At 41.7% G+C, this 26,166-nt stretch overlaps 1 protein-coding gene across 1 annotated transcript; it reads left to right on the top strand.

Annotated features, from left to right (window-relative positions):
* The first annotated feature begins 4,495 nt into the window (after positions 1-4,495).
* Positions 4,496-15,108, top strand: RBM22 (RNA binding motif protein 22). Its single transcript, NM_001257496.1, is given in 11 exon segments — positions 4,496-4,635; positions 5,071-5,124; positions 6,303-6,332; positions 6,940-7,072; positions 9,006-9,106; positions 9,192-9,364; positions 10,191-10,391; positions 11,658-11,822; positions 12,590-12,678; positions 12,869-13,000; positions 14,018-15,108. Coding segments are annotated over 11 exon segments (1,263 nt in total). The 5' UTR covers positions 4,496-4,581; the 3' UTR covers positions 14,149-15,108.
* Positions 15,109-26,166: the final 11,058 nt, after the last annotated feature.

Here is a 26,166-nt window from a genome sequence, read left to right as displayed (position 1 = left end):
AACACATTCCTCACAAAGCAATCTATAGGACTGTATGTGGAAATGACCCAGATGTTTGAACTAATGGACAGAGACTTTAACATGTTGGGGCTCAGAAAATGATACCCCAAGTTAAGGCTCTGAAGCAGCCTCAGAAGCAAAAGTTTCTCTGACCTTCTGCCTTCCTGTCTCTGGCCCTTCATTCTTCCCCAAGCCTAGCCACAGACACTGAATCCCTTTTCCTCAAGGTGGGTCATAGAGAGAACCCCTTTTCCCCAAAGCCAGCCATAAAATGTAAAAATACTACTCTAGGCTGGGTGCAGTGACTCACGCCTGTAATCCCAGCACTTTGGGAGGCAAAGGCAGGTGGATCACAAAGTCAGGAGTTCAAGACCAGCCTGACCAACATGGTGAAACCCTGTCTCTACTAAAAATACAAAAATTAGCCAGGCGTGGTGGCGCGCACCTGTAATCCCAGCTAATCGGGAGGCTGAGGCAGGAGAATCACTTGAACCTGGGAGGCGGAGGTTGCAGTGAACCGAGATGGCGCCATTGTACTCCAGCCTGGGTGACACAGTGACACTCTGTCTCAAAAAAAAATAAAAATAAAAAATAACTTCCCCCTTGCTTTTCTGTGTAAAAACTGGCTCTAAAGAAATTATCTGAGCTACCTTGTTTTAGATCATAGGTCATAAGACGCCCATTCCAAAGAGGGTCCTGTCCATACCCAGAAGGAAGGAATGCTGCCGAGAGAGACCAAGAATCTAGACAGACAGGCCTCACTGGGTTTCCCCACTCAGTCTGTTAGCACTAAATTTCCATTTGGGTCTTCATTCTGAAGGCTCCTGTGTCATGTAAAACTATGATCAAATAAATTTGTATGCCTTTTCTCCTATTAATCTGTCTTTTGCTAGTTAATTTTCAGTGAATCTTAAGAGGGGAAAGGGGAACTTTTCTGTTGGCCCCTACAATGTTAAAACTAGTGGAAAATATGGAGCCAGGTGCCATGGCTCACACTTTTAATCCCAGCACTTTGGGAGGCCAAGGCTGGAGAATCACTTGAGCCCAGGAGTTCCAAGACCAGCTTGGGCTACATGGTGAGACCCGTCTCTACAAAAAAGTTACAAATTAGCTGGGCACCGTGGCCTGCTTCTATGGTCCCAGCTACTTGGGAGGCTAAGGCTGGAGGATCCCTTGAACCCAGGAATTCTAGGTAACAGTGAGCTATGATCATGCCTGGGTGACAAAGTGAGACCCCCATCTCGAACAAAAGAGAAAGAAAATATGGACAATATATATTGTGAAAGGAAATTAAATCTTGGGACCCCAAACTCATTAAGCCAAAGGGAAAAGTTGAGCTGGGAACTGGGTAACACAAACCTGTCTTCTGCTTTTGGTTCCTAAATAAGATAGCTACAAGATGAAAAGCTACGTGCCTCCCCCATATGTTGCCCAGTAATTCAGACCCTTCCAGAACCAGCAAACCCTTTTCATTTACAATCTCACTGGACACGTTCGGTATTCCAGTGGTATGATCACTTAGCTTCAATCTTTGTACCACAGATAGGTATTGAAGATGTTATATGGCATATAGAGGCTTTATCGAATTACACCCAAAGGCCCTAAATGGTAGCTGCATGAGTACCTCTTTGCTAAGCAATGAGGTCATGCTTATGAGGAAAGCTGTGCTGCAGAACTATATGGCTTTAGGTATACTCACGGCAGCACAAGGGAACCTGTGCCATCATAAAAACAACGTTGTGTGTATATTCCAGATGAATCGAAGAACATACCTGACTTATGACTGATACAAAAACCCAGATAACCAACTGTCAGATACAAAACCCTCACTAATCCATTGCTTGAGTGGTTGGTTTGGATTCTGGGGAATTTAGTAGCAGAAGCTATTGCTTATAATAGGAGGGATAATAATTTATGTTCTGTCCTGTTTCTGCTTACAATGTTGTTATAGTATGTGTCTGCAAATAAGTCAATGTGCAACCAAAAGGGCTAAGGTAATGATTGCCCAGAGAATTGCTTTAATTGAGGAGGCAGTAATATAGCCTGACCCAGCTTCCAGGTTTGCTTTCCTTTTATTGCTATAAATCTGGCCTAGTCCCTATATATATTTTTTCTTCTCTTTTCTTTGTTCCTTTCCAGGAAAGTAAAATTCCTCACTAGGAATTTCCTTGTGGGCAAAATATGGGGGAGGCATGTAGCTTTCCATCTTGTAGCCATCTTATTTAGGAACCAAAAGCGGGAGGCAGGTTTGCGTGACCCACTTCCCAGCTGGACTTTTCCCTTTGGCTTAATGAGTACGGGGTCCCAAGATTTAATTTCCTTTCACATTTCCTCCTTTTTTTCTTTAAAATCTTTTGGAGAAAGCATTTTAAAAGGAGTGTGTGTTCCTGGCCTCAGGTTGCTTTTTCCTCCTTTTTTGAGCTGGTTTCTTGTCGCTAGGATGGTTTATTCCAGGAAATTCAGGTCCCACGTTGCTAGGAAGGCTCATTCCTAGGAAGTCATGTCCCATGTTGCTAGGAAGGCTAATTCCTAGAAGTCATGTCCCACAAAGATTTTAAAAAAAAAATTGGGGGAGGAAAGAAGGAAAAAGGGAGGCAACGAGATGATTTTGAGAGCTCCAAACTTAAAGGAGAAAGGGCTCCTATCCCTTTTCTCTTAATGTTAAATGTTATTTTGTTTGTGGAATGTTCACTCTGTAATATTTATATGAGGAATAAGTATCCTATTATGCATGCTTTGCAATATTTATTGACCTAAGGAGTGCCTTGAGCCTGTGTGTCCAAGGCTCTGAGTGCTCAGTGAGTGGCAAGTACTAAGGAGAATTGTTTTCTTGGAAACTCAACATAGTTCGTGGCTTTTTTGATTGAAATAGCATCAGTAAAAGTCTGACATTGTGGAAAAACACAAATGTATGTGGACTCTGTTATTTCTGACCTTGCATTCCTCACAAGACACGTGAAATTGGAGTCACAGATGTAGAAACCAGGCAGAAGACTGAAGAGATGATACTTGAGAATTTTCCAAATATAATAAAAGACAACAAATCACAGATCCAAGAAGCTCAGATAAACGCAAGGACTTTCTTATAAAGGCAAAGATATACTTACCATATGAACAAATAATCTCACTCTAAGGTATTTACACAAGCAAAATGAAAACCGATGTCCATACAACGATCTGTATGTCAATGTTTATAATGGTTTTATTTATATTCACTAAAATCTGGGAACAACCCAAATGTCCAGCAACTGACAAGTGAATTGTATGATATATCCATACAATGGAATTCTACTCAGTAATACAAAAGAAGAAATTATTGATACATGTAACAATATGGATGAAATCTCAACTCAAAATACTAAGTGAAAAAAATCAGATCCAAAAGGCTATGTAGGATTCCATTTATATGACATTCTGGAAAAGGCAAAACTAGGGACAGAACACAAATTAGTGATTGCCATGGTTTGAGTATGGGAATAAGTGGATTAACTACAGAAACAAGGGAACTTTGGGGATGATAGACAATTCCATATTTGACTGTAGTGAATGTATGTAAAAAATTCAAAACTAAAAAGGATAAAAATTTATGTGAAGTTATACTTTAAATCAACCTTTTTTTCCTGAGGTGATTTAAATAAATATGTTAGGTAGTTTGATGACCCGTTAAGTACGAAAGTGGTACCAGAATGGCTTGAAACTCATAAAATATTGGCGGAGTGGTTACGAGTTATTCCAAAAATCAAATAATGCATATGTTTATTCATAAGGCCCTTATCATTTCAGAAGCTGGAAATGAAACAGTACTAATGTCTTTGAATTTGTGGCTTCACCACTTTTTAGCTCCACAACTAGGAGCTAAATCAGGAGAGATTAATCTCTCTAAACCTGTTTTCTTTTCTATAAAAGAAGGATCATCATACTTGCCTACAGGGTAGAGTTACCAGATAAAATACAGGAAGATTGGTTAAGTGATGCGACTTTCAGACCAACCACGAATCCTACTTTAGTACAAGTAGGTACCAAATATATTTATAATTAAAAAGCGATTCGCTGTTAATCTGAAACTCAACTTTAGACGTTCTGTAATGAGAGAGAGAGAGAAAGAGAGAGAGAGAGAGAGAGAGAGAGAGAGAGAGAGAGAATGAATAAGAATCTGACAGCCCTACAGAGAAGTTATGAGAACAAATGAGACACTGGAACCACAAGACGTTCGCCCAGCATTTGGCATAATAAGCGCCTCAATGGTAGGGAACGCTGTTTTAATCCCAGCCTCTTATGTATTACGTCTTACTTTATTCTTTCGCCCAATTTTTAAATAAATCAGCTGCACGTGTGGCCCTTCTTTCCAAGCAGGCAAAAACTCAAAGGAAGCATCCAGGTACAATATAACAGGACCCGGATTGTTAAGCTTAGAAATTCCAAGAGCGGGCGACGTCATGACGCAAAGGCTCCGCCCCGGAAGAGGCACTGGACGCGTAATTAAGACGCCGACTAGCCCGGCGCTAGCCTCGGGGCTTGACGGGATTGTGGCGGTCCTCTCTCCCAACTCGGAAGCTACAGCTGCCTCCGGACGCTCTCAAGATGGCGACCTCTCTGGGTTCCAACACCTACAACAGGCAGAACTGGGAGGATGCGGTGAGTGTTCCTGCCGGAGGAGGATGGAAGGAGGAGGCGAAGCCGCGCACCTTGCAAGCTCGCAGGACAAGGCCTGCGGCGCGGCCGAAGGAATTCCGGGGAGGAGCCAAGGCGGTGGCCTAGCTTTGGCCGGAGCAGGAGGCCGGAGGGCGATCCTCTTGCGGGCTTGAAGGGCGGGGGCTTAGCCAGGGTCCCGGGACCAGCGCCCTTTCCATCCCTGCCCCCTCCAGCCTATTCGAGCTGGTTTTCTTTTCTCCCGCCGCCTGCCGGAAGTGCAGACAGCGCCCCCTCCCGCGATCGGGTCGTGATGGACTTCGGGTTCCTGCCGTACCTTGTTCCCCACCCTGGCTTCCCGCCCCCTCGCCGCCCCAAGTGTCACTGAGGTGTCAGGGTCTTCGGAAGGTGGTCCTCAACCAGATTTCCCATTTTCACCAGGACTTCCCCATTCTGTGCCAGACATGTCTTGGAGAAAACCCATATATCCGAATGGTGAGTGATCGCGTGTGAAACGAGTTATTCATGTCCTGTCAGTGTTGTGGTACTTGCACACTGTGAAGTGTTTCTCTTAGACAAGCAGAAAAAATGATGCTGTTTTACTAACCCAAAGTGCTGGACGACTTGCAAAGAACTGTCATGTGTATTCTCTTACTTACGAATCCGGTAACACTCCTGTGATGTAGGGGTAATCATGATAGCTAGTATTTGTTGAGCATTTACCCAGGAAATAGGTCTGTTGGCCAGAAGGTGAGAGCGTTTGTGTCTTTTCATACAATAGTAATGAATGGAGCTGGGATTCAAGTTCAGATATTCTGGCTGTAGGAATGTCAGCATGATAGGAGGAGAACCAGAACTAAAAACTAGGTTTCCTGACTCCTGGTCAAATGCCTTTTGGCCAGTGTACTTTATCTCTTTAAGCATTCCCCGTTTCTTATAAACAAGGGTAAAATTAGAACCAGTTAACAATAATTAGGTTAGGGCTGTATTATTGTGTAGTCGTAGAGATGTTGATATATTAGTATGTTCAAGATGTTTGAATGGTTCAAGATGTTTGAATAGTTCTGTTTAAACAGAACATTTACTATATTCCGGGCATTGGCACAGGTCAAGTCTACAGTAGCTACCTTTTGACTAAACTTTGTAAAGTGGGCGGGCCATAGCTGTATCCTCTCTGATTTAGGGATTGTGGAAACCATTAGGAATGTTAGTTCTTGGGAGTGAACTTGGGAGCCAAAAATGAACCTAGGAGTTGTGGCTGTGGAAAGACACTCAGTTACCTAGTATTAGATGCATATACTCTATTTTTTTTTTTCCTGTAGAGACAGCGTCTTGCTATGTTGCCCAGGCTGGTCTGGAACTCCTGGGCTCAAGCGATCCTTCCACCTTGGCCTCTCAAAGTGTTGGGATTACAGGCGTGAGCCGCTGCCACCTGGCCCAGATCCGTATACTCTTGAGATGTTATAACTTACAATATGTTGTTATAGTATGTTTCCTACCCTCTTCCCAAAAAAGTTTGGGTTTTGGTTTTTGTTGTTGTTGTTGTTTTTCTCTCTCTCTAGGATGCCAGGGATTTCCAGACACATTTCTTGGGTTATGTTTAAGGAAATAGTAAACACCTGGCTTTTTTCTTTCTGTAACTCCAGTTCTTTTCTATTTTTTTTCTATTATAGACCAAAGAAAAGTATGGGAAGGAATGCAAAGTAAGTATGTCTGTTAAAGAGTAATGATTTCTGTTTCATTTTTCTTTTCTCTACCAAATTAGCCTTCAGCTTACTAAGTTTTGAGGTCTTCCAGTAAAAATCAGTGCCATACAACTTTTTATGTATTACTGATATATTCATTGGCTGGCAACTATTTATGTGGGAGGTAAGAAAATGAACCCTCTGATGTAGAGATTCTAATGTCAGTGGATGGGCACTGAAGGAGTTTGTATACCAGGTGGTATATGACTGTCCACATGAGCATTTTAGCTGAGGAGGAAGGTCATCCCTGTCAGAAGATTCTCAAAAAATTTTATGACACTCCCCACTCCCCCTAAAAAAGATTAAGGTTCAGATTATTATTGGTGCTTACCTCTAGGATGGGAAGAACTTTGACCTTTTGGCTATTTCATTTCTGTACTCTGAATTTTTGCTGGAGAAGGATGCTGAAAATTGTATTGAAACATCAAATCAACTAGATGGTTGCTAAGGTCTCTTCTAAACCCTACATTCAGGGATCCTTTTTTGAATGCCCCATTGTTATCAGAGCTCCAGATTGCCCAGATCAGGGCCATTAACATTCTGTGGCTCTTGTTTTGTGTTCCAGATCTGTGCCAGGCCATTCACCGTGTTTCGCTGGTGCCCTGGAGTCCGCATGCGTTTCAAGAAGACTGAAGTGTGCCAAACCTGCAGTAAATTGAAGAATGTCTGTCAGACCTGCCTCTTAGACCTAGAGTATGGTATGCTTGACCTGTCCAATAGATCTGAAAGTGTGCAGGTGCCTAAAACTACAAGCCAGTCTTTTGTCTCCCACTTCTCACCCTAGCTCTGGTTCTGATTTCACTTCGGAATGTCTGCTGTGGTCTGCTTTTCCCAGGAAAAGAACCATAATTAGTCTGTTCTAGAGTCCTGAACAATAGTAGGAACTTAAGGAAAATTTGGGAATTAATCAAAAGTGGCCTAGGCTGGGCGCGGTGGCTCAAGCCTGTAATCCCAGCACTTTGGGAGGCCGAGACGGGCGGATCGCGAGGTCAGGAGATCGAAACCATCCTGGCTAACACGGTGAAGCCCCATCTCTACTAAAAAATACAAAAAACTAGCAGGGCGAGGTGGCGGGCGCCTGTAGTCCCAGCTACTCGGGAGGCTAAGGCAGGAGAATGGCGTAAACCTGGGAGGCGGAGCTTGCAGTAAGCTGAGATCCGGCCACTGCACCCCAGCCTGGGTGACAGAGCAAGACTCCGTCTCAAAAAAAAAAAAAAAAGTGGCCTAAACCTTTATCTCTGCAGCCCAAGTGAGGTAAAAGGCATTGATCCTATGACAGATAATTTATTTGCCTTAGGCTTCTTTCTTGATCCAGAGCTTTTTTCCACCATGCCAACCAGAAGCTCACAGGGTAATTGTGCTTTATTTTATTTTATTTTTTGAGTTGGGGTCTCACTTTGTCACCCAGGCTAGAGTACAGTGGTGTGATCACAGCTCACTACAACTTTGAACTCCTGGGCTCACGCCTTCTGCCTCCTGGTATGCCTCTGCCTCTGCCTCCTGGTATACCACCACACCCAGTGCACGTGTGTGTGTGTGTGTGTGTCACTATTTTGCCCAGGCTGGTTTTGAACTCCTGGCCTCAAGCAGTCCTCCCACCTTGGCCTCCCAGAGCCACCACAGCCAGCCTAATTGTGCTTTAGACTTTTGTCTCAATTGTGTTGTGAGAACTGATACATTGCTACTGTTTCAGAGTAACTGCTTTTGGGAGTATTTTTTTTTTCTAAACAGTAGGTGACTGTTTTTCAGAAAGATAATTTTTCAACAAGAGTTTCTACTATTAAAGGAAAGGGAAAATATATATGAGTTTATGTATGTTAAGTTCATTAGAGTTACTCTTCTAGTTAGAGTTCTGGCCACATTTTATGTAATATTATTTATATGTTTGTTAAGGAGGTGTCTGGTCCTGGAGTACAGTGACCCTTACATGACTGTGACTATCCAGATGATCTGTAGGACTAACCAAAGAAACCACTTTTACATTTACTTTAGGTAAATCATGTTGTAATAAAAAGTAGGTGCGTTACTAATTTACAAGTTGAATATGACCATGGGCACAGTTTATTCATCTAAAAATTTTCTTTTATAATTTTTTTGTTTTTGTTTTTGAGACAGGGTCTCACTGTTGCCCAGGCTGGAGTGCAGTGGCATGATCACAGCTCACTGCAGTCTTAACCTTTCCAAGTTCAGGTGATCCACCTCAGCCTCCTGAGTAGCTAGGACTACAGGTGCACACCACCACACCCAGCTAATTTTTGTATTTTTTGTAGAAATGGGGCTTCACTATGTTGACCAGACTGGTCTTGAACTCCTGGACTCAAGCTGTTCGTCAGCCCCAGCCTTCCAGAGTGCTAGTATTACAGGCCTGAGCCACCACACCCAGCCTAAAAGGTTTTCTAAAACATTGATTTCATCAAATTTCCTGACAGCTCAGGAATTTGGACAATTTCTTAGCATGCTGTGTAGCAGAAGTAACCTGATGGTGCTAAAGAGTTTGAATAGAAACATAGTAAGGTCTCTGGTACTAAATAGGAAGGAGGGGAAGGGAAAGGTGATGTATTCTGTGTGCATGGTTAGTATGGATATGTTTTAAAATACATCTGAGGTCTCTCTCCTCTTTTTTTGTACCAGGCCTGCCCATCCAGGTTCGTGACGCAGGATTATCTTTTAAAGATGACATGCCAAAGTCAGATGTCAACAAAGAGTACTATACACAGAATATGGAGAGAGAGGTATGCTGCCACTTTTTGGGTAAAAATCCTAATGAATTGACACAGTCTGTATAATTTATCTTTTGAATTTGTCATCCTCACTTAGATTTCTAACTCTGATGGAACACGACCAGTTGGCATGCTGGGGAAAGCCACATCTACCAGTGACATGCTGCTCAAACTGGCCCGGACCACACCCTACTACAAAAGGAATCGACCCCACATTTGCTCCTTCTGGGTGAAAGGAGAGTGTAAGAGAGGAGAGGAATGTCCATACAGGCAAGAGCCGAGCCTCATTTTCAGTATTTGCTTTCAGATGATTTCTCATCTAAGAAATGGGAGGTGCTAGCTTAAACTGTTTCTGCTTTAAAATCTAAAGGTCATACAACCAATGTGGTGTATCTGATGTCTTAGAACTATGAAATTTAGAAGAGCATGAATAAATTGTAGTTTTTACTTACAATTGAGCCTTGGAAACTAAATTGCTATGCCATACAATATGGATGCTGGCCTTAAACATTTCTACCTGAGAAGTACATCTTCACTGCCATGATTTAAACACTTGACTCTCAATGTATAGTTGAAGTCAAAGTAAGGTCAGACTACTAAAGGGTGTGTATGTTTTGGTTAAGACTGCCAAGCATCTGTATTAGGAGTTCTTAAATTTGGGATTAGTTAACCCTACCCCCTAAAAAATAATATATGTGCTTTCTCTGGAGCTAGGTCCATAGCTTTAATCAGATTCTCAGTGGAATACAATACCCCAAATGTGTTAAGAATCATTGACCTAGAGAGGGGTAATCATGTGTCCCTTTCTAGGGGGCAGGAGGGGGCGGATCATGTCAAGAGTTTTTATTTATAAGGAAAGTTTGGCATCCTAGATGGCCTAATGGCTTTTAGGAGGCTAGGAATTCCTTTTGTCATACAGTAAATCTCTTGGTATTAGGTCTATTTTGGTAATTGTATTTTGGTAGAAACCATAGTTTCTAGTTCAAAAGGCACTTCAGAATGTGTATCTAGGACTTTAATATGTAGCTATTCTTGGAAGATACCATTTTTTCACCTTTGTTTCACCTTTATGCCTTGTTTTTTTCTTGAATCATAGACATGAGAAGCCTACAGATCCAGATGACCCCCTTGCTGATCAGAATATTAAAGATCGATATTACGGAATCAATGATCCTGTAGCTGACAAGCTTCTAAAGCGGGCTTCAACAATGCCTCGGCTGGACCCACCAGAGGATAAAACTATCACTACACTATATGTTGGTGGTCTAGGTGATACCATTACTGAGACAGATTTAAGGTTTGTGGGTATAAGTTAAAGAGTTATTTTTGCCTTTAACTGCCCTGGGATAATTTATTTGCAAAAACTGCAAGGATGATCATTCTGTACAAAATCCATTTTTCTTTAGTCTCTCTACTGTTAGTATCATGCTGACTGGAATTTTTGTAAAATTGTCCTTTATGGTGCCACAGTAATAATGTGCTTATCTGGCTGGGCACAGTGCCTCATGCCTGTAATCTCAACACTTTGGGAGGATCTCTTGAGCTGAGGAGTTTGAGACCAACCTGAGCAACATAGTGAGACCCCATCCCTCTTAACAAATCAAAAAAATTAGCCGGGTGTGGTGGCTTGTGCCTGTAGTCCCAGCTGTTTGGGAGACTGAGGCAGGAGGATGGCTTGAGCTTGGGAGATCAAGGCTACAGTGAGCTGTGATTGCGCCACTGCACTCTAGCTTAAGCAACAGAGTGAGACCCTATCTCAAAACCAAAGCACAAAAAGTGCTTATCCATCCTGGCGTATGGTAATAATGACACAGAATTCTATTTGACCTAACAGCCAGGTTTTAAAGGATGGCACGCATCCAAGTATGATTAATTATGTAGAGGAGGGAGAGCTTTGTGATGATAAAACTCTTATGGTTTAAATTGTTGGCTTTTTAAAGAGACTGGCATTTGATACATTTGTATTATTTTTGGCTTGTATTATGCTTGGCTAGATGAGACATCTGGGCAGATAGTAATGGAAATTACCTCTTCCAAAGAGATAAAGTGGAGAAGAAACTCCTGTAAGTTTATAACCTGCCCTTGGTAGCCTGTCTCCGTTAAACCCTATCTGAGTGAGCTAAACAACCCCCAGGGGTTGGCAGACTTTTGCTGTAAGAGGCTGGATAGTGAATATTTTAGGCATTGTGGGCCACATGCAGTCTCTGTCACATATTCTTGTTTTAAACACTCTTGGCTCATGGGCCTTGAGAGCTGTAGTTTGCCAACCCCTTATCTAGGATTTAGGAACTTTAAGGAACCTATTAGAACTCCCTTTCCTCCATGGGGAAAAAACCCTGAGATGTTTGAGAACCTTTATTTACTCATTTCTCTTTCCTTCTCTCAATAAGCAGCACCCACATTAGGACAAGATATGGGAGGGAAGACCTGAGGGTAGTTAGGTAGATAACCTTGGGGCCCACCTGCCTAGTGGTGTGTCACTGAAAGTTAATCCATTTTCAGTCTCTTGGGAACATCTTTGTTCACTCCCATTTTCATTTTTTTTCTGCCTGTATCCCTTCAGAAATCATTTCTACCAGTTTGGAGAGATCCGGACGATCACTGTTGTGCAGAGACAGCAGTGTGCTTTCATCCAGTTTGCCACAAGGCAAGCTGCAGAAGTGGCTGCTGAGAAGTCCTTTAATAAGTTGATTGTAAATGGGCGCAGACTGAATGTGAAATGGGGAAGGTGAGAATTAAACTATTTTTAAGTGACATTTTGCTCACATTTTTAAGAAACTATGTCATTGTCTGGAGACTAGGAGGCTATTGGTTAACAGGCTTAAATGAACAGGATCTTTAAAGAGATCTTTCAAAAGTCACTCTCTGTTTGATACTTGATTCCTGTGGATGTTGGGAGAACCCTGCTTTGGAAATGTATTCAGGGGTTTGTTGTATAATCTGCTCCTTTGAAGGTTTATGTTTTTGTGACTAGCTATTATAGGCCAGGTATAATAGCCAGGGCATGAAAGGTGAGTTTCAGGGTTTATAAATGAATTAGACCTAGATTCTGCCTTTGGAGGCTCATTGTCCAATGGAGAAGATAAAACAAGGAAGAATCGCTATTTTAAGTTTAAAAGTGATGATTGCATAAGAGAGACACAGGTGAAAGACTCAGTTCAAAGGGGGAACATGTCTCCGACTTGGAACCAGGGAAGAGATGGCTAATAGCAGCATCTGCCTTTGTGGAGAGCTCCCTATGTGGTAAGCACAGTGCTAAACGTGTATGTGTTGCCTCTTCTGGTCCTTATGATAGTTCTAGCAGGTTTTGAACCCAGGTCTTTTCTGGTGTCAAAACCTTTGCTCTTATTCACTGTGCACAGTGGCATTTATGGGAAAAGTGTGTGCTGAGGAGGAGGTAGGGCAAAGGAACTCCATTGGACTGAGGAATTTAGGAAGCAGACGTGTGAGATAAGGTGGGCCAAAGTGCCGACTGTATGCATGTGTGTTTCCCAGATCCCAAGCAGCCAGAGGAAAAGAAAAAGAGAAAGACGGAACTACAGACTCTGGGATCAAACTAGAACCTGTTCCAGGATTGCCAGGAGGTGAGTGCAGACTTCCTGCTGACTTCAGAAGCTCCATCTGCCCTGATGTTCCTATTTTGGAAGACGGGACCCAGGTCTTGTTCTCGTTGCCACTCTGCTCTCCCAATAGGACCTCTGAGAATGTAAAGGTGGTAAAAACTGTTGCACAATTGTTCTCCCCTCTATGTGTTGACTATGTTCTCTCCTCCAGCTCTTCCTCCTCCTCCTGCGGCAGAAGAAGAAGCCTCTGCCAACTACTTCAACTTGCCCCCAAGTGGTCCTCCAGCTGTGGTGAACATTGCTCTGCCACCGCCCCCTGGTATTGCTCCACCTCCTCCCCCAGGTAACTTCCATCTTCCTTCTTAGCCCAGAGAAATCCTTGTGAAAGTTCTGTCTCATAAACGTCACCATCACGTTCAACACGTCCAAATCCTGTGAGTTTGCTCTGTAGAAGTCTATAAGTAAAGTTGATCTGTTGGGATTTCTGATATTTTTTTTTCTCCTGCTCTGCCAAGGAGAAGAAAGGGGCCAGTTTTCTAAAGATCCGAGTATATGTGTCATCAGAGTAAGATTATTAGATTACAAAGATCTATCACCAATTTGTTCCCTTTTCTAAACTGAATGCTAATGGATGCCCTAGAGCACTATTGCTCAGTGTGGGCTGTGAGTGGGTGTCATTTTACAAAGTGTTTATCATCTGTCTGCCACCAGATCAGGAGCTTGTGCCGAAATGTAAATCAGTGAACCCCTTCCTTCATTGAGAAAGTCTTGTTACCAAAAAAACTGTCAGATGAACTAAACTCTGCCTGATCATATGATTTACATTCTGACTCAAGCTCTTTGTCTTTTCAGTGGCCAGAAATAGGTGGAAGACTGGCACTTTGTATAGCACTGCTCTAGACAGCATTAACAGTGGAAGGAAATCACAGGTAGCCAGTTCTCCTGTGGCAGAGAGCCCATACTCTGAAGTGAATCTGGTTTCTGAACCCCCTCCATTCTGGTGTCAGGCATTAAGGTTAATGATGACACAGTCTTGCCATCAGCCTGATTTCTTCCTTATCTCCCAAATCCTGACTGACTCCTGTCTGGTAGGATTTGGCGTGTTGGATACATAGCAGAGACTCAGACGACATACTAGGCGATACCTTGTGTGCTCTGGAGTTTTTTGGACTTGGCGGGGAAAGGTTTCTAAAACCAAGGAAATAACAGGTGGAAGCAAGTTTTGTGAACTGACATTTGCTTAAGCCCCGTGTCAACCTTGATTTATGTGTAGATGGTTTTAACCTTAGCAAGATTGAGAGGTTTGAAAGGTTATCAAGGAAACTGCAAGCCTAACACATTTGTTCTTTCGTATCTGCAGGTTTTGGGCCACACATGTTTCACCCAATGGGACCACCCCCTCCTTTCATGAGGGCTCCAGGACCAATCCACTATCCTTCTCAGGACCCTCAGAGGATGGGAGCTCACGCTGGGAAACACAGCAGCCCCTAGCACCTTGTCACCACTCTGGGGCTCTGTGGAAGAAAGGGCACTTAAAACTCCCAGTAAATCTTGGAATAAATATATTTGTCCTTCCCTTGTAGTTTCCATGGTAGCTGAATGTGCTCAGATGTGGGCATTCGGAGACTGACAGCCATGCTTTCCTACACATGTTCAAAGGATCGATGGACCGTAAATAAGCTGCCGTTAACACATCTGGTTACTGCTATAACACGACTAATAAAGCCTAATGCCTGTTCCCCTTACCTGTGTGGGGGACAAGCAGATGAGTGAATTGGAATGTCCAGCAGAGTTACCATCCCAATTATATGTTCATTTTGTATATTTTTTGGGCGGGGGAATAATTGACCTGCGGTAAAAAAAACCTTTGACCATTTTTATGTCCATTGAGTATTTTCCTTTTCATCCTGTTAAAAAAAAAGATAACTAGTACTAATCATTGGAGTGGCCTAAGTGTGATTTAACTCTTTGGAAGTCACACCCTCAGAAAGATGAGTAGAAACCAGCACCAGCACAGCCCAGATCTTTTCTTTCCTCTCCTTTTCCTCGTTTATTCCTAAAGGAATCTGACCATTTTAAGTCTCTACGGCCCAAAAAAAAGACAAAACTAAAAATTCCTTTTTATTACTGTCAACTGGATGGAAACAAATTTAATGGAGCTGTGTACCATTGAAGAAACCTGGTGTCTGGCATGAAATTACTGTAAAGAACTTCCTGTAAAACACGTTCTTTAACAAATGAAAAGCATTGGAGCGTGTGAATGAAAGACTTGTGACCTCCTGCTGGGACTCTGATAGTCGTCAGCATTCACCTTCGTGTGTCTTCAGTGTCTCATTGTCATCCCTGCTTCTGTTTGGTCTTAGAGTGTTTGGATATAACTGAATTGTAGATGGTAAAGGAAATTTGATGTGTTTTTGTTTTTAAATAATTAAAACGGGTCAATTTTTGAAATGTTGTCATGGGTTTATTTCTAGATTCCTCTTTATCCTTTGGTAGCTGAACTCGAGGTCAGTGGAAGTTATTTAATAGAAATGAGTTATATATTGTAAATTTTTTAAATGTTGCTTTAGACTTTTGATTATATCCATTCCATGATGATTTACTTATTTTATTATTTTTTTACCTCAGCCTATTCCTGGGTTAGATTCCATGATGATTTAAAAGGCCCAGACCTTTTTAGTACTTACTTCAAAGGGTGATTGTGAGGTTGAAATAAGATAGTGCACAGAAACACTTAGCATAGATCCTGGTGTATGGTGGTTGATAAAGGGTAACTTTAAGAAGTCACCCAGCTGGGTGCATGCTGATAGTGCCAGCTACTTAAGAGGCTGAGGTGGGAGGATTGCTTGAGGCCAGCAGTTCAAGGCCAACCTGGGCAACATGGTGAGATCCTGTCTCTAAAAAATAAAATTTAAAAGGTCATCCTTAGGCAAGTCATTTTAAAAGGAAACATTTATTATAAATTCATTTTTGCTAAGGCAACTTTTTTTTTTTGAGATGGAGTCCTGCTCTGTCACTAGGCTGGAGTGCAGTGGTGTGATCTCAGCTCACTGCAACCTCTACCTCCTGGGTGCCTCCTGGGTTTAAGCGATTCTCCTGCCTCAGCCTCCTGAGTAGCTGGAATTACAGGCATGCGCCACCACACCTAGCTAATTTTTATATATTCAGTAGGGATGCGGTTTCACCATGTTGGCCAGGATGGTCTCCATCTCCTGACCTCGTGATCCACCCACCTCAACCTCCCAAAGTGCTGGGATAACAGGCGTGAGCCACGGTGCCTGGCCATTTCCTTAAGCCAATTTTATGCTACTTTTATCTAAAATGTTTACTTCCAAGAAGGACATGCCCCATATGGCACCCTGTCTTAGATTTGCAGAATTTTTGTTTTTCTCTAGAGAACTTAAATTGCCTTTTTTTTTTAAGATTTAAAAATCTATACATAGAAATTTTCATTTTATTGCTAGTAATGTCAAATGTGAAGCAATGTAGGATACTTCCAAGTATTTTTGTACCCTTTTGGGTCTTTTTTGATTGCCTGCTTTTGAGCATGTAAAGGATTTTTAGCCAATTTGTAAATGAGATGTGAATCTTATGGATAGCATTTTAATAACTGCTAGATTCAATGATTTACATCTCCACATATACATGCATACATACATACATGCCTGTCCAATTGTGTATTCTAACGTTGCTTTCTTGGGGAGGAGGAGATTCTAATTTTTGTGCAGTCTGGTTATGGATCTTTTTTTAAAAAAATTAAGTATAGAATAGCTATTCATCATAAATAAATCAGAATTATGAGCAATTAGATCTTGGCAAAAATTCTTGCTTGCCAAATTCCATTGCCTGGGACACACAGCTGGGTACACTTGGTGAAAATCAACTTTTGCCATTCCTAGGCTTGGCCTGTAAAACCCTCACCCAGTCCTGTGTGCTTTCTCCATCTGGCTGAATGCACAGAATGGTCTCTAGAAGACAGCAGAGTCACAGAGTGGAGCCTGGGTTCCTCCATCACCACTTAGAAGACAATATTGCTATATGAGAAATTTTTGTTGTATTAAGGCATTGAGACTTGGGGATTTATCTGTTATAGCTGCTAGTGTTACTCTAATAGAAATATAGATGTCCTCAAATCTAATAATAAAAAGGCACTTGTTTATCTAGTAGGTTTATACTGAGTGATGGTGTTTTCCTCTTTTTTTGAAAAATAGGGGTCTCACTACATTGCCCACGCTGGTCTCAAACTTCTGGGCTCAAGTGATCCTCCCGCCTTGGCCTTCCCTTTGTTGGGATTGCAGGCATGAGCCACCGCGTCCAGGCAAGTAATGGTGTTTTAAACAGACTCTGGAGCCAGACTACCTGAGTTCAAATCTCAACTTCAGCTCCTCCCAGCTGTATAACCGGGTATGTACTTAATCTCTGTCTAGTTGTCACAAGGCCTCATCTCTTAACCCTTTTTGCTGCCTGTAATATTTTGAGCTCCTCCCACAGAAAAGGCTCAGAAGGTAAAGCATTATGACAACCAGACTAAGGCAGTGACAGCCCATAGGGCAAACAGTGAGATGTAACAGATGTTCTGGAAGCCAAATCAGTGAGCCACTGTGACCTGAAATAAATGGAGGTGAAAAGAGAGGAGTCTAGGGTAACCCCTAACCTCCCACCTCAGGTCTCTGGGTTGGTCAACTGAGTAGAAGGGTGTCTTTTCCTGAAACAGAGAATGCTGGAAGAAGAAAGTGAGATTGGGAAGTAGGGGTGGGAAAATATGAATCCCCTATGGGATCTGGTGAGTTTAAGATATTGTTAGGCCAATAGAAATTCGCAACCCAAGGGGAATGGAGCTTCAGGGAGATTAAGATTTGGATGGGCAGTGAAGTGGTGACAGCTGAAGCCCTGGCTGTGCAGTGGAATTCTCCAGGGTCGGCAGGTAGAGCAATTTTTAAACTTCAGTGAGTCTTAAGTTCTTGGATTTTTATGAGGCAAAGACCACCCTTTGAGAAATACTAGTATAGGATGAGATCACTTTTTTTTTTTTGAGACAAAGTCTTGCTCTGTTGCCCAGGCTGGAGTGCAGTGGTGCAATCTCCGCTCACCACACCCTCTACCTCCCGGGTTCAAGCAATTCTCCTGCCTCAGCTCCCGAGCACACACCACCATGCCCAGCTAATTTTTGTATTTTTTTTTTAGTAGAGACAGGGTTTCACTTGTTGGCCAGGCTGGTCTTGAATGCCTGACCTTGTGATCCACCTATCTCAGCCTCCCAAAGTGCTTGGATTACAGGTGTGAGCCACCACACCTGGCCGAGATCACTTCTAAGATCTGAAAATGTTACTCTTCTCAGATTCTGTAGTCTTTTTTTTTCTCTGAGAGTCTCACTCTGTCGCCCAGGCTGGAGTGCAGTGGTGCCATCTTGGCTCACTGCAACCTCCGCCTCCCGGGTTCAAGCAATTCTCCTGCCTCTGCCTCCTGCGTAGCTGGAATTACAGGCATGTGCTACCACACCCGGCTAATTTTTGTGTGTTTTTAGTGGAGACGGGGTTTCACTATGTTGGCCAGGCTGGTCTTGAATGCCTGACCTTGTGATCCACCCATCTCAGCCTCCCAAAGTGCTGGGATTACAGGTGTGAGCCATCACACCCGGCCGAGATCACTTCTGAGATTAGAAAATATTACTCTTCTCAGAGATTCTGTAGTTGTTTTTTTTGTTTTTGTTTTTGTTTTTGTTTTTTGCCCCTAACATTTTACTGTACTGTGTAGAAAAGTTAGAATAATTTTACTATGAACCACTGTATACCCACCAACTGATTCTACAATTAACATTTTGCCATATTGGCTTTATCACGTATCTATCCATTTCTTTATGCATCCATCAATCTATTTTTTTTTTTTTTTTTTTTTTTTTTGAGATAGAGTCTCACTCTGTCGCCCAGGCTGGAGTGCAGTGGTGCTGTCTTGGCTCACTGCAACCTCCGCCTCCCAGGTTCAAGCAATTCTCCTGCCTCTGCTTCCTGAGTAGCTAGAATTACAGGCGTGTGCTACCATACCCAGCTAATTTTTGTATTTTTTTAGTAGAGACGGGGTTTCACCATATTGATCAGGCTGATCTCAAACCCCTGACCTCAAAAGATCTGCCTGCCTCAGATCTTCAAGAGATCTCCCTCAACTTCTCACAGTGCTGAGATTATAGGCATGAGCCACCGTGCCCAGCCCCATCAGTCTATTTTTATGCATTTCAGAGTAAATTGAAGACATCAATAGACTTCACCTTTAAACATTTCAGCATTTATATACAGATGCTCCTCAGCTTATGGTAGAGTTACATCCTGATAAGTTGGAAATATCATTAAGTGAAAAATGTATTTAATACACCTACTGAACATAACAGCTTATCCTAGCCTATTGAGCAAAATCACCTAATACAAAACCTATTTTGTAATAAAGTGTCGAATATCTCATGTAATTTATTGACTACTCTCCTGAAAGTGAAAAACAGAATGGTTGTATTGCTTTCACAACATCATAAAGTTGAAAAATCATAAATTGAACCATCCTAAGTCAGGGGCCATGTTTAATTAACTAGAGTTCAATTCTTTTTTCCATCTATCTGGATGAAAGAGTTCAATTTTTTTTGTGGATTTTTAAGGTCAAAGTTACATAGACTAAGATGCATGAGTATGTCATTCAAGAGTTTTGACAAATGTATCCATCCATGTGACTCAAACCCCTGTCAAGATATAGGACATTATCATCACTCCAGAAAGTTTCCTCCTGCTCTTCGTAGCCAATACCCACTCCTACCAATCTCCAGAGGCAACTACTGTTCTGATTTTTATTACCATAGATTAGTTTTGCTTCCTTTAGAACTTCATATAAATAGAATCATGCAGTGTGAACTGTTTTATATTTGGCTTCTTTCTAGCAGCATGTGTTTGAGAATCATCCATAATGTTGTATATAGTTCCTTCTTCTTGCAGGACAGAATTCTACTGTATGACTATGCCATCACTAATCCATCCTCCCATTGATGGACACCAAGGCTGTTTCCAATTTGTTTAGGGTTTTTTTTGCTACTGAAAATAAAAGCTACTATGAATATTCTTGTACAAATTGTTTGTGAATATATGTTTTCTTTTCTCTTGAATAAATACTTAGGGTTGGGCGCAGTGACTCATGCCTGTAATCCTAGCACTTAGGGAGGCCGAAGTGGGTGGATCACCTGAGGTCAGGAGTTCGAGACCAGCCTGGGCAACATGGTGAAACTCCATCTCTACTAAAAATACAAAAATTAGCCAAGTATGGTGGCAGGTGCCTGTAATTCCAGCTACTCGAGAGGCTGAGGGAGGAGAATCGCTTGAACCTGGGAGGCGGAGGTTACAGTGAGCCGAGATGGCACCACTGCACTCCAGCCTTGGTGACAGATCAAAGCTGTGTCTCAAAAAAGTAAAAAATACATAAACTTAGGAGCAGAATTACTAAACATGTCTGGTTTTAAAAAGAACTGTCAGACTTTTTCCCTTTATGTTCCTACCACAACGTAGGAGAGTTCCAGTTGCTCCACAATGTTGCCACCATTTGATGTAAATGGTCTTCTGAATTTAGCCATTCTAGTGGGTGTGTAATGGTAATTAATTGTGGTTTTATTTTGCATTCCCATTGTGACAAATAAGTTGGACACCTTTTCAATTACTTATGGCCATTTACATAACTTCTTTTTAAAAAAAAAAAAAATTGAGAAACTTAAGGATGAAAAATCTGTTTTTATTTTTATTTTTAGAAATGGGGTCTTACTTTGTCAGCCAGGCCACAGTGCAGTGATGTGATCATAGCTCACTCCTGGCCTCAAGTGATCCTCCTACCGCAGCCTCCCAAAATGCTGGGGTTACAGGTGTGAGCCACTGCACCCAGCCTATATGTCTTCTTTTGTGACATATCTGTCCAAATATTTTGGTCATTTCTATTGGGTGTTTTTTTTTGTATTAACTAGTTATAGAAGGTATACATCTTAGGTATTAGTCCTTTTTCAGAGACGTGTTTGCAAATACTCTCTCCCAGTCTGTGGCTTGCCTATTCACTTTCTCTTTTTTTTTTTTTTGAGACAGAGTCTTGCTCTGTCGTCCAGGCTGGAATGCAGTGGTGTGATCTTGGCTCACTGCAACCTCCATCTACCGGGTTAAGTGATTCTCCTGCCTCAGTCTGCTAAGTAGCTGGGACTACAGGCATGCACCACCACACCCAGCTAATTTTTGTGTTTTTAGTAGAGATGGGGTTTCACCATGTTAGCCAGGCTGGTCTCGAACTCCTAACCTCAGGTGATCCGCCCACTTTAGCCTCCCAAAGTGCTGGGATTACAGGTGTGAGCCACCGTGCTCAGCTTTATTCACTTTCCTAGTGATGTTTTTTGATAAGCATAAGCTTTTTGTTTTAATCAAATCTAACTTAGTATCTCATATACCAAATCTGTATTAGTTTGCTAGGGCTGCCATAACAAAGTACTAAAAACTGGCTTAAACAACAGGAATTTATTGTCTTACAGTTCTGGAGACTAGGCCTCCAGGATTAATATGTTAGCAGGTTGATTCCTTCTGAGGCTGTGAGAGAATCTGGTCCATGCCTGTCTCCTAGGTTCTAGTGGTTTGCTGGTAATCTTTAGCATGCCTTGACTTGTAGGCACATCAGTCTGGTCTCTGCCTTCATCTTTCCTTGGTGTTCTCCTAATGTGCATGCCTCTGTGTCCAAATTTCCTCTAGTTATAAGGACACCAGTCATACTGGATAGGTCCCACCCTAATGATGTCATTTATTGTTTGTTAAAAACATTTTCCTTTTCTAGGGCCCTTGCATTTCCATATAAATTTTTAAATCAGCCTGCCAATTTCTTCAAAAACATAAGCCTATGTTTGGGATTGTGTTGAAAATAGGTCAATTTGAGAAGAACTGACATCTTACAAATATTGAGTTTTCCAATCTATGAGCACAATATATGTCTCCATTTAACTATCTTCTTTAATTTCAGCAATGTTTTAAGGTTTTGGTGTACAAGTCTTACACAACCTTTCTTACATATATTACTAAGAATTGTGTGATTTGTTGCTATTTTTAAAAAAGTGTCTTTTCCAATTGTTGCAGTTAATATAGAAATACAGTTGGGTTTTGTGTCTCAACCCTGTATCCTGTGACCTTGCTAAATTCACTCAGTACTTCTAGTAATTATTTTGTAGATTTCTGCAATGATCTATGTAAACAATAATTTCACCTGTGAACAGAGACCATTTCATTTATTTATTTCCAATCTTTATGGCTATTTCTTTTTCTTGCCTAACTGAACTGGCGAGGACCATGAGTACTACATTAAATAGAAGTGGTAAGAGAAGACACTTTTGTCTTATTCTCAAGCTGGTGGGAAATGCATGCAGTATTTCCCCATTAGGGTTATTAGCTGGAGATTTTTTGGAGCTAACTTTGATCAGACTGAGGGAGTTGCCTTCTAAATTTTTAAAGAATTTTCACCATAAATTGGGGTTGAATTTCATCAATGCTTTTCCTGCACCATACAGTTTTCTCATTTACTATGTTAATGTGAATTCATTGATTGATTTTCAAATAAACCAAGATTTCATTCTTGGGGTAAACCTAATTTAGTCATGATATATTACATATAGTTATTTATAAATTATATATACAGATATATTTATAAATATGTATGTGTATATACATATATGAACGCACATGTATATCTTGGGTTTTGTGTCTGTATTATTGAGGAATAGTGGCCTTTTCTGTAACATTTTTGTCGGGTTTCTTCTGGCATTATAAAATTTGTTTGGAAAATGTTATCTCTTCCTCTATATTTTGAAAGCATTTGTGTAACAATGCTTTTTTTTTCCCCCTTAAATGTTTGATACAATTCTCTGGTGAAGTGATCAGGTCCTGGTGTTTTCTCTATGGGATTTGTTTGTCTTTAGTTTCACAGCTTGTTATTTTGGAATAACTTCAGATAGACAGAAAAGTTCCAAAGACAGTTCTTATATACTTTTCACCCAGCTTCGCCTCATCATGTTAACACCTTACATAGCCATAGTATGTTTCTTTTTTTTTGAGACAAAGTCTTGCTCTGTTGACCAGGCTGGAGTGCAGTGGCACAAACTCGGCTCACTGCAACCTCTGTCTCCTGGGTTCAAGCAATTCTCTGCCTCAGCTTCCTGAGTATCTGGGATTACAGGTGCACGCCACCATGCCCAGCTAGTCAGCTAATGTTTGTATATTTTTAGTAGAGACAGAGTTTCACCATGTTGGCCAGGCTGGTCTCGAACTCTAGACCTTGTGATCCATCCACTTGGCCTCCCAAAGTTCTGGGATTGTAGGCCTGAGCCAGCACACCCGGCCTCTTTTTTTTTTTTTTTTAGATAGAATCTGGCTCTGTCATCCAGGCTAGAAAGCAGTGGCATGATCTCAGCTCCCTGCAACCTCCACCTCCTGGGTTCAAGCGATTCTCCTGCCCCAGCCTCCTGAGTAGCTGGGATTACAGGTGCCCACCACCACACCTGGCTAATTTTTGTATTTTCGCAGAGACAGAGTTTCATCATGTTGGCCAGGCTGGTCTTGAACTCCTGACTTCAGGTTGATCTGCCTGCCTTAGCTTCCCAAAGGGTGGAATTACAGGTGTGAGCCGCCATGTCCGGCCTAGTATGTTTTTCAAAACTAAAAAATTGGCCAGGCGTGGTGGCTCATGCCTATAATCCCGGCACTTTGGGAAGCCAAGGTAGATGGATTGCTTGAGCTCAGGAGTCCAAGACCAGCCTGAGTAACATGGTGAAACCCCAGCTCTACAAAAAATACAAAAATTAGCCAGGTGTGGTGGCATACACCTGTAGTTCCAGCAACTCAGAAGGCTGAAGTGGGAGAATCGCTTGAGCCTAGGAGCTGGAGGTTGCAGTGAGCTGAGATTGAGCCACTGCACTCCAGCGTGGGTGACAGAGTAGTAAGACGCTGTCTCAAAACAAAAAATGAGAAAAACAAAACAAACAAAAAAAACTTAAGAAATTAACATAGGTACCATACTATTAATTCAATTAAGTCTTTATTTGGATTTCACCTTTTTTTTCTGTCCTTTTTTCTGTTTCAGATTTCAGTCTAGGCTTCCACATGACACTTAGTTGTAATGTCTCCCAGTCTCCTCCAATCTGTGACAGTTGATTGGTCTTGCCTTGTTTTTCATGCTGTGGTAGGTTTTAAAAGTACCAGTCAGGTGTTTTCATAGAATGTTGCTCAACTGGGTTTTTCTGATGTTATCACATGATTAGACTGGGGTTAAGGATTTGAGGAACAATATCACAAGAGGAAGTGCCCTTCTCATCACTTCATATCAGAAATCTGAGTATCACTGATGATGTTAACCTTGATTACTTCATTAAGGGAGTGTCTTCCAGGTTTCTCCTTTGGGAAGTCATAATTTTTCTCTTCCTATGCTCTGTTCTTTGGAAGCAAGTTGATAAGTTCAGTCTATAATCAATAGGATGGGAATTAACCTCCACCTCTTAAAGGGGCAAGTATCTACATACATTATGTGAAAGTCTTCTACAAGGAAAAAGGAAGTTTTATCCCTTCTTTCTCACTTGTTTGATTTTTATTTATTAAATTATTAATTTATATCCCTACAGTTTCATTGATATTTATTCTTTGAGCTATAATCGCCTATTTTGTGGGTTCTCTTTTCACTCTCTTGATAGTATTCTTTGATGCACAAAAGTTTTGAATTTTGTATATTTGGTTTTTTAAAGCGTATGTAGTTAGAATGAGTATTCTCTAATCTGGTGGTGCAGGATGCTGCTTTTTCATTTTATTGTTCGTATCTTCTATATCCTTACTAATTATTTGTCTGATAACCCATCGATAATTGAAAGAAATGTGTTAAATCTTCCACTGTGACTATGGGTTTATTCTTAAGTGAAGATCTGCTTTATCACAATAATGCTTTTTGCCATCAAGTCTACTTTGTTTGATGTTAATGCGGCTAAAACACATTTCTTTTTTTTTTTTTTTTGAGACGGAGTCTCGCTCCGTCACCCAGGCTGGTGTGCAGTGGCGCGATCTCGGCTCACTGCAACTTCCGCCTCCTAAGCGATTCTCCTGCCTCAGCCTCCCAAGTAGCTGGGACTACAGGCGCCCCCCCACCACGCCCGGCTAATTTTTTTGTATTTTTAGTAGAGACGGGGTTTCACCGTGTTAGCCAGGATGGTCTCGATCTCCTGACCTCGTGATCCGCCCGCCTCGGGCTCACAAAGTGCTGGGATTACAGGCGTGAGCCACCACGCCCGTCTAAAACACATTTCTTTTGGATAGTATTTCTTTCTCTCTTTCTCTTTTTCTTTCTTTTTTTGAGACAGGGTCTCTTTTGCTCAGTCTGGAGTGCAATGGCATGATCATAGCTCACTGCAACCTCAAACTTCTGACCTCAAGTGATCCTCCCGCCTCTGGGATTACAGGCATGAGCCACCGTGTCAGACAATTTCTTAATTTTATTTCTGTGCCACATATTTTAGGGGCGCTGCTTATGAACAGCACAGAACTGAAATTATTTTTGTCCAATCCACAAGTCTTTTTTTTTTAGACAGAGTCTTGCTCTTTCGCCCAGGCTGGAGTGAAGTGGCTGGATCTCAGCTTACTGCAAGCTCTGCCTCCCGGATTCATGCTGTTCTCCTGCCTCAGCCTCCCGAGTAGCTGGGACTACAGGTGCCCGCCCCCATGCCCGGCTAATTTTTTGTATTTTTAGTAGAGACGGGGGTTTCACCGTGTTAGCCAGGATGTCTCAATCTCCTGACCTCGTGATCTGCCCACCTTGGCCTCCCAAAGTGCTGGGATTACAGGCATGAGCCACCACACCCGGCCCAATCCACAAGTCTTTATCTTTAAACTGGTGAGTCCTGTCTAAATGTAAATATTAGTTACTATGATAACTGATATGTTTGAAAGTAATTATACCACTTTATTTTATGTGCTTGTGTTTCTTTTTCATCCTTGCTGTCATCTAGTGGATTGATCGTGTTTTAGGACTTAGTCACATGCTTACCATTTCTCTGCTCACTAGTGCTGCTTAGATTCTATAATTTCTTTCTGGGTCCTTCCTGAAGTATGTTGTTTGTCATTTTTTCAGGGGTCAGTAGAAAACTCTCTTAATATTTGTTTGTCTGAAAATCAATGTATTGTGCTCTCACTCCTTGAAGACATTTTTCCATTATTGCCGGAAAGTGTTGACATTAGTAGTGTTGGGCATTGTCATTTTATTCTCCATATCTTTTAACTTCTCTCTCATATTTTCCATCTCTTTAACTCTCTGAGATGCATTATGGGCACTTTTAGCTCACTAATCCTCTCTTCAGGTATGTCTCATGTCCTATTAACCTGTTCATTCCGATTTTAAAAGGAGGGATTATTTTGATAAAATATGTACATGTGCAGAAAAGTGTGAAACACACAGGTGTACAACTAACTTAAATATTGTAAAGTGAACATCGAT

This window comes from Macaca mulatta, chromosome 6 (genome assembly GCF_049350105.2).
Source record: "Macaca mulatta isolate MMU2019108-1 chromosome 6, T2T-MMU8v2.0, whole genome shotgun sequence".
Lineage (NCBI taxonomy): Eukaryota > Metazoa > Chordata > Mammalia > Primates > Cercopithecidae > Macaca > Macaca mulatta.
This window is presented reverse-complemented; position numbering and strand designations above follow the sequence as displayed.